General features: G+C 44.9%; 1 protein-coding gene across 1 annotated transcript; it reads left to right on the top strand.

Moving 5' to 3' along the window:
* The first annotated feature begins 551 nt into the window (after window positions 1–551).
* LOC117853933 (xyloglucan O-acetyltransferase 2) lies at window positions 552–2,110 on the top strand. Its single transcript, XM_034736212.2, has 2 exons — window positions 552–804; window positions 893–2,110. Exons 1-2 carry the CDS (start codon window positions 575–577, stop codon window positions 1,962–1,964), a joined length of 1,302 nt encoding a protein of 433 aa, XP_034592103.1. The 5' UTR covers window positions 552–574; the 3' UTR covers window positions 1,965–2,110.
* The last annotated feature ends 7,382 nt before the right edge of the window (window positions 2,111–9,492 follow it).

Consider the following 9,492-nt stretch of genomic DNA (forward strand, 5'->3'; position numbering starts at 1 on the left):
GAGTCAAATTTAAAAAGTTTGACCGAGTAGAATAGAATTCTAAAACGATCTACACATTTGGAATCCGAGGGAGTCACTGATCATAAGGGAAAACTGGCTCGCATTAGCAAGCGTCATGGTATAAGAAGTACCGGCACTTTCAGCTAAGACAAACAACACTAAAAGTCAGCTAGCTACTTTAGAGTTCAACTCACAGACTAGCAATGAACAAACCGTGGAATCAAATATTCTCGAACGATTCTCGAACTGACCAACCAAATTTCACCTAAGTTTGGCCCTCAAATCGGGCTACCAAAATGTATATCTGCTGATGATGGATCAAACCTACTGCTAACAGAATTGTAAAAGTCCCCGTAGATCTAATGCTCCAATAAACAATCCCTCCATGATCCAGCAGTGCATATCTGAGATCTTTCCATGATAGGTAACCGAGTTGATCCACGCATAATCACGGCCACCCAAAGTTTACTGAGGTCAACGGACATGTACGTTGACCTAGCAGCTATAATATAACCCCCTTCCAACTTTCCAAGTTAACCATAGCCGTTGTAGCTAGCGCACTAGCTAGCCCGAGATGGTAGCGTGCGAGCCATTGCATTCTTCCAGCCAGAAGCCGCTCCCGCCCCGCAGCACCAAGCCTGGCTATTTCCTGCCCAAAACCGTCTGCATCTGGCTCGCGTGCGGCTTCCTCTTCTTGGCATTCCTCCACCTCCTCTGCTGCTCTCCTCGCGACGCTCAAGAAGCGGCGTTCTCTTATGTCCTCCAGTACGCCAACGACGCTTACTCCAAGCTCATCACATTCAGGTACGAACATGGTTAAAACTTTTTTCCTTCATGAACCATGATTACTTGATCATCAGTTTGCATTTGCAATTTTTGCTGTCTGTTGCAGGAGCGGAGGCGGGCAGCCCTGCGACTACTCGGAGGGGCGGTGGGTGTGGGCGCCGGGTCACGCGCGGCGGTACAACGCCACGGTGTGCGACGTGAAGGAAGGCCAGGACTGCCTGCTCAACGGGCGGCCGGACACGGGCTACCTCGACTGGCGGTGGCAGCCGGCGGGGTGCCCCCTCCCGGCGTTCGACGCCGCGGCGTTCCTCACGGCGGTGCGCGGCAAGCACGTGGCGTTCGTCGGCGACTCGATGGCGCGGAACCAGGGCGAGTCCCTGGCCTGCCTCCTCACCTCCGCGGTCCCGCACCGCGTGGTGTACCGGGACCCCGTGCGGTACAGGCGCCACTTCATGCGCTGGGCGTTCCCGACGCACGACGTGACGGTGTCCGTGTACTGGGCGCCGTTCCTCGGCAGGGCCACGGGCAAGTGCGAGAACTACAGCATGCCCTACAACCTGGTGGACCTCGACGCGCCGGCGGACCGGTGGGCGGCCGACGCCGACACGATGGACGTGGTGGTGCTCGCCGCCAGCCACTGGGTGCTGAACCCGGCCGTCTACCACAACGGAGGCGAGGTGGTCGGCGTCCACGGCCACCCCGAGCTAAAACACACCGACATCGGCTATACCACACCGTTGCGGCAGGTCTACCGGATGTCGCTGGAGTGGCTCAGCTCCGGCCGGCCACGAACGGTGGTGCTAGCCACGTTCTCGCCGACTCACTTTGAAAACCACCCCTTGGACGACCCCACGGCGTGCGCTAAGAAGGAGCCGTACAAGGAGGGGGAGAAGGAGCTGGACAGCATGGAGAAGGAGCTCAGGAGAATCGTCGTCGAGGAGGCGGAGGCTGCGGTGCAGAGGAACGGCCCCGGCGGTGCGGTGAGGATCGAGGTGCTGGACGTGACGAAGCTGGCGGCGATGCGGCCGGACGGGCACCCCGGGCCTTACATGAACCGCGACCCGTTTGCGAACGGCGTGGCGCAGAAGATGCCCACCGACTGCCTCCACTTCTGCCTGCCCGGGCCGGTCGACACGTTCAACGAGGTACTGCAGCAGATTCTGATGAAGAAGCGGTGAAATTATAGTGAGGGCGCAACTAGGTCAAAGTGGTGGATACTAGTAACAGTTGCCTTTTCATTTTTTTTTTCAAACACCTTTGTAGTGTATACTTGGAGTTGACACTTTTAGTTATAAAATGGTGCCCGCATAATATTCTCTTTGCATGTGTGTAGACTCTGGACTATTTCAGATTCTGATTGGGCTTGGCTTAGTATCTACAGCCTACAGGTATGATGATACACAACGAGTTGCGCCTATCAAATCCAATTCACATGAAGTAGTCTGAATGAACTTAGAACCTCCTATCTGGAAGGCTGAAGCTGTATGAAATTGCAAGCGCAAGCGTGGTTGCTATATTCCAAGACATGCTGCTATCGAGCGTTACAGTCTTGCTGGTTAGGAATGAAAAAGGAGAATTTGTCGTCAGATTTTATTGCCAAAATACAAGTTTCAATTTCGATAAATCTAAAATGAGAGGGCTCTCGATCTAGCTTAAATCGGGAGCCCTTGCAATTTAAAAAAGGGAAGCAAATGGTCGGAAGGAGACAAATGCCACAAAAGGAAAACAATGTCAATCAAGTAGCAAGTCGAATCAAGGAAGTAACAAAATCGAGTGCTTACTCTGACGACCTACTCCTCTTCTCCGGCGATGGCGATGAATCCAACTCCAGCACTCTAGTTTAGGTTTGGGTTTGGTTGGGGTTAATTAGAATTTCAAGATTTTGGGTTGGGGAAGGGATTTGTGCCTACAAGATCTCTAAAGGGATGGTCGGGATGGTCAGGGGAGGCAGTACGGTTGGCCCGACGAAGGAGGTGAGTTGTGGGGGTGGAGGAAGGATGGCGAGGGCACCATCCGCTAGGCAGTGGAGGACCCCGGTGGGCAAGGTCGGTGGTAGGGGTGAGCAAGCTTTGAGGATAGTGGAGGGTTACAGGTAAGATGACGGTGGTTTGGTGGGCGGTGTTGATGCTCACTATTGACACATGTTTAGTGCTATTTAACTAGTGTTTTCATGCTTAATCTTATACTAACCCACCACTTGGCACCTGAAATAACCCACCATTATTGCATATGTGTTGTATTTTGGAGTATATTGCATTATGACAGGAAATATGACATAATCAAGGGGGTTTGCATAAAGAGCTTAATAGATATTTGGACATGGGTCGTCGAGGGAAGCCAGCATGAGGAAGGAGACGACCAGAAGGGCCAGGAAGGGCCTAGGCCGATCGGCCTGGGACCCTTTAGGCCGATCGGCCTAGCCCATTCCAGGGCCCGGTCGACCTCCTGTTTCCTTAGCGTGAAATCTACGATGATGTCTAGGTTTTTTCACCGACACTTAGAGCCGCCGCCTATGGGAGACTATAAATACCCCCTCATGAACTTCAACGAAGAATTTGTTAGAGAGAGAGAGAGTAGATAATACCACATAAACATCATCCACCGCCGCCACAAGGAGCAAAAACGGAAAGAAGATTAGATCTACGAGAAGCCACGTGAAGCGGAGCACCAGAGGAGGAAGGAACCTCCTAAGCTGATCGGCTTGGAGGTGCCGAGGCCGATCGGCCTGAGGCTTTCCTGTCCCCGTTCGTTGTCATCTTTGATCTAATTGATCTACAGGGCGATCTTTATCCAGAATTCTGTTAACATGTGTGAGATCATGGGGTAAAGTCTCTGTCTGTCCTCGGGGTTGTATGGAGATCTTGATTTGTAATTGTTGAACCTCTTGTTTAAGATCTATTTGTTATTTATCATATCTTGATGATGCTCTTTCATATAATGGCTGGCCACCGCTACTTTGGGTTGCTTATTTGCTTACCTAGAACGATCATCAAGCTGTGTTCTTATCGTTCAATATTTGAGTACCCTTGTGTAGTGACAACGTGTGAGAGGGAAAGTATTGGGCATGGTTCACATCCACTCACAATAACACTTAGATCCAGTTCTTTCATGCATGCTGATTACATCTACAAGTGATCCTAGCTCACTAGGACAAGCATTTTAGCTATCTTGTTTACATTCATACTCTCTATCTGCTTTAATCTAGATCACTAGTTTTTTTGTTAGATCAATCTTATCATATACAAAGAACCTTCCGTTACGTAAATTAGTGCTTAGTTAAGCGTGCAAATCCACTTGTTCCACGGATTGGTAAACCTTGGGGGATTACTCTAAGGGAAGAGCTACAACTGATCCGTACGCTTGTGGTTCATAAATTGACGTGCTAACTGTCGCCAACAAGCTTTTCTGGCACCGTTACTTGGAAACAAGTCAGTTTTGCTACGTTTAACTTTGTATTAATTTTTGTTAACCTCTAACATTTAACTTTTTCTCTAAAAAAGAAAACCTTTATTTTTGTTTTTGGTGTCTAGATGGATCTGATCAATCACTACACGGAGGAAGGAGAAAAGTCGCTAAGGGACTATGCAATTCCATTAACGGATCAATTCGACATGTAGAAATCCAACTCAGTGCTTGCAGCCAAGGACTACATCTTAGATAAAGGAATAATTGATGTGGCTGGAAGCAATCCTTTCCAAGGAGTGGAGACTAATAATCCATATAAACACATTGAGCGATTCACGATGTTATATAACACGCTACAACAAGAAGGAATTCTACTAGCTTGGTTCAGGTGGAACCTATTCCTGTTTTCACTTGCAAGTGAAGCGAGATGATGGTACGCAGAAGCTTCTTTCGACGTGAAGGGGAATTTAGAGATACTAATGACAAAGTTTTGTGGGAGATTTTTCTCTATTAGCAAACTGCAGAACCTTCGGAAGGAAGTGATCATGTTTGTGCAAGGAGAAGATGAAGGAATAGATCAAGCTTGGGACAGATTCAAAAGACTACTCGAACAAGGACCTAAGCTTGGATTCTCAGGTGATGTGTTGTTGCATACATTATATTTTTCACTAACCCAAAAATGCTGGAAATTTGTTCAAATGTGTGCAAGAGGAGACCTTATGGAAAAGACACTTAGGGAGGCTGCTCAACTTCTACAGAAAATCAGCATACGAGCAGCCGTAAATAGAGAATATGATAACTATCAATCTGGGGCACGAAAGCAAGGAAATCAAGAACATATACTTGCTAGAATTTTTAGAAAACAACACCAAAAGGATGAGAAGGAAGAACACCACACATAAAGGAGGAACATAACCGGTGCATCAAAGACAACAAACCAGAAACATCGGAAGCTCAAAGTTTGGCAAATGCAAAACCTCTGCGGGAGTTTGAACAAATGGATTGGATTCCTATTGATTTCAGCGAGATATTTGATAAACATAGGCCATATTCAAATCAAAAGGGGTCAACCAGCGCCATAGAGATGGATTTTCCACCAGAGACACACTGGGTACATGCTTGACAAGGAAACAACGGGAGAAATCATTCAAAAACTTTTCAGCCAAGAAGAAGTAGACCCAGAATATGTTGCTGAAGTAAAGAGAGTCATGGGAGTAAACCCTGAAGCATCACCTTTCACCAGCCTAGCGCAGATATACGCAATTGGGATCAATCAAGACAAGGGAGCACATTTGCCTACACCACATATCAACTACATGATCAATGGGAAGATTATCAACAAAGCACTCTATGATATAAGAGCACATGTAAGTGTCATATCTTCGAAACTTTATGATAAACTTTTCAGTAAGACTTTGCAACTTGCTCCAACACCAATTAAATTGATCATAGGAGATGGTAGAACAACTGAACCTTTGGTGTGCTTAGAGATCTAAAAGTTAACATCTCAATTAAATCTATACCAACTAATTTCTTTGGTATTGATGCTTGCCATGATAAACATGATGATATAATCCTTGGTAGACCTTTACTTAAGTTGGTAATGCTATGCTTGATGCGGGAGAAGGCAAAGTAACAATTAATCTTGATGGTGCCAAATATACTTATGATTTTCTACCAGCATCTTGGAAAAATTTGTATCTATCTCCTTATACGAGGAGGTAGAAAGTGTATGCTTTGCTGAAAGTTTCAGGGATCCTTTACTAAGAGTAATGGAAAATAATGAGGATGACCAAGATAACAAATTGGAAGAAGCAATTGAAGCATTGTCACCTCAATACGAAACTCTGGAGAAAGGAAAATTCAAAGATATTGGAGAATTGGTGCAACAAGAACTAGAAGCACCAGATGTTGAGCAGAAGCCGTTACCCAAGGAATTAAATATGAATATTTGGGGAATAACAAGATGTATCCAGTCATTGTTAGTGATGAGTTAAGTAAAGAAGAAATTGAGAAGTTGCTGAATTTATTGAGAAGACATCAAAAAGTGATTGGGTACACGATCAAAGACTTAAAAGGAATTTGTTCAGCCTTCTACACTCATCAGATATAGTTAGAAGATCAACATAAGCTAGTTGTGGAGGGCCATAGAAGACTAGGCCATGCTATCTGCGACGTAGTAAAGAAGGAGGTGATCAAATTACTTAATGCTGGGATTATTTATCCAGTAGCACATAGTAAATGGGTGAGCCCAGTGCATTGTGTACGAAAGAAAGGAGGACTTACTGTCATGACAAATGAGAATAATGAGTTGATCCCTCAGAGGACGGTGACAGGGTGGAGGATGTGTATTAACTACTGGAAGCTAAACAAGGCAACTAGGAAGGATCACTTCCTTTTGCCTTTCATTAATGAAATGGTCAAAATGTTAGCAAAGCATTCTCACTTTTGCTATCTTGATGGATATTCCAGGTTCTTTCATATTCCTTTACACCCAGATGATCAGCATAAGACCATGTTCACTTGTCCATATGGAACTTTTGCTTATAGAAGGATGTCTTTTCGATTGTGCAATGCGCCTGCATCTTTTCAACACTGCATGATGGTTATATTTTCGGGTTTCATTGAAGATATCATGGAGGTATTTATGAATGATTTTTCAATTCATGGTACAAGTTTCGACAGCTGTGTGGAAAATCTTAATAAAGTTCTTAAGTGTTGTGGAGAAGTTGATCTAGTCCTAAACTGGGAGAAGTGCCACTTTATGGTGAAACAAGGAACCGTACATGGGCATGTCATCTTAGAAAGAGGGATAGAAGTTGATAAAGCAAAAATAAAAACTGTGGAAAAGTTGCCTCCACCTACAGATATCAAGTCATTGAGAAGCTTTCTCGGGCACGCTGGTTTTACAGGAGATTCATTAAGGATTTTTTGAAGATCACCAAACCATTGACATAGCTCTTGAAAAAAGATGTGAATTTCGAGTTTGATGAAGACTGCTTTCAAGTTTTCAGAACTTTGAAACAATCGCTCATCATTGCATCCATTATTCAACCTCCAGATTTGGATCTACCTTTCGAAATAATGTGCAATGCAAGTGATTGTGCTGTTGTTGCAATCCTTGGATAAAGAAAAGAAGGGAAGGTAAACGCAATTTACTATGCTATCAATACTTTAAATGAGGCTCAATAAATTATTGAACTATGGAGAAAGAATTGCTTGCGGTAGTATTCACTTTTGAAAAATTTAGATCTTATATTGTGAACTGCAAGGTGATTGTTGTCAGTGCTTTATACCCAGCAATCTACCGAGGGGTATCCTGAGGTAGTAGATTGGTTGGTGGGGAATCGTCAGACCTAGAACTCGAAGGTAAAAGCGAGGATACAAGACACGAATTTATATAGGTTCGGGCTGCTAGAGTAGCGTAATACCCTACGTCTTGTTTGGGGTGTTGTATATTGTGCCCTGCGCTTGGGTGTTATTTGGTGTTGAGGATTTGATCCTTTGTTGTGGTTCTATATATGCCAATCTAGGTACCCCTGCCCTCCTTTATATACTCCAGGGGGTGGGATTAATAGTCGGTTATAAGGTAGGAGTCCTAGTAGGATTATAGGGTATGAGTCCTAGTAGGATTACAAGGGAATCCTAGTAGGAGTCCATCATCTTCCTTCCTTGCGGATACTAAGGATCTATCCCCGGCAAGCCCCCGAGCGCTTCATAGTTGAACGCAGCAGTCTTCGAGTACTTTCAGATCCTTGCCGAGTAGTTTAGTGCTTCTCGAGTACTTTGTCTAGCTGAATCTTCAAAGTTCTTCAAAGCTGCCATGAGGCTATGGTGTGCTAAAGCCCTTGATTTTCTTGATTTTGTAATCTTCATATTTGCTGATATGGAGGGAGGCAGAAGTCGCACTCCATATGGAGTAGCCCCCGAGCCTTAGGTTGAATTGAAGAATCAACCTGAGGGTCAATAAAATTTTGAATCTTCTTTCTTCATCTTGAAAAAATCAACTGTTAGATGTAGCTTTTCAACCCCCGATCCTTGGAATGATTAAATAATCAATCTAAGGGTCTTAGTGAGCTTGGTCTTCACGCAAGTCATCATCCGAGTAGTTTTGCGGCGTCAAGCCCCCGAGCTTATGCTCTAGGTGAGATGTAGGAGCCATGTCGAGTAGTTATTTGGTGCTTATCCCCCGAGCTTCAAAGCTAGCTAAGTCATTGGAGATATTACGAGTAGTAATTGGCGCTTAGCCCTTGAGCCTGGGAGCTAGCAGAGCCATTGGAGGTACGTTGAACATCCTGGAGAGTCATCGCCGAAGCTTGACTTGCAAAACGAGATGCATACATTATGTAGCATATTTGTAGAATTTGAAGATAGTACCGAAATTTATTCAATGATGACTTGTAAATGTTGTGTGTCATGCTCTTTTTTCGGCCATATTTCTCCCAAGTAGTTAGCCAATTATGTTTAGGCTTTCAATCCCTGCTTAGCCATTACCACTACTATGAGATCTTTATGTCATGTACGCGTACTGGCACTGCTGCTATAGAGATCTTTATCTTGCATCCTAGCGTTTAGGCATGATAGAAGATCTGAAACTTTCACGAATTGAGATGTGTTCTGCTCAAGGATATTGGTGACCGCTAAGATAAGATATTTAAAATAAGTAGTCGGTATTGTGACAAAAAGACTGCACGATTGTGCTTAAAGTAGTCGTTGAGACTTTTCTACCTTTTGGCGAGAAGAGCGCGTGTTGCCACGTATAGGATTTATGTCTACTTAGGGTGTAGCCGCTGCGAGTCTTCAGCACTTAGTGCACCAAACTTCGTGGCAGAGCCTCCTAATTTGGTGTACCAAGCCTGTGGTGGAGCTTTCAGAACTCAGTGCACCAAACCCATGGTGATAGCCTCCATAATTCGATGTACGAAGCCCATGCCTGTCGGTCAACATGCCCCAAGAATAGTTGGCGAAGTGTAGCTCTGGAGGGTAATTACCATTGAGAGGCGTACACAAATAAGTACTCGATGCGTTGCCCTACATGCAGAAAACAAGCAGGAAAAATTATATAAAATAATTAAAAAAGTGGCTTAGCTTGATTCGTGGATGATTGTCGACGAAGCCATGGTGGTTGTTGATGAAGCCAACTAGTCGAAGCCGATTTCGACTAGTTGTTGATCGCGTGGAACCCACCCTCGACTAGTTTTCTAGTCAAGACGAGTAGTCGAATTAGACCGTCCTCAACTAGTTTTCTAGTCGAGATGAGTAATCAAAGTAGTCATCGGTGACTTGATGTGGCCGGACGTT

The sequence above is a fragment of the Setaria viridis genome, chromosome 4 (genome assembly GCF_005286985.2).
Source record: "Setaria viridis chromosome 4, Setaria_viridis_v4.0, whole genome shotgun sequence".
NCBI classification, from domain to species: Eukaryota; Viridiplantae; Streptophyta; class Magnoliopsida; order Poales; family Poaceae; genus Setaria; species Setaria viridis.

Coding starts and splice junctions, on each gene's coding strand:
- LOC117853933 (XM_034736212.2), top strand. CDS start 575: ATGGTAGCGTGCGAGCCATTGCATTCTTCCAGCCAGAAGCCGCTCCCG. Junction 805..892: donor TCCAAGCTCATCACATTCAG/GTACGAACATGG, acceptor TGTCTGTTGCAG/GAGCGGAGGCGGGCAGCCCT.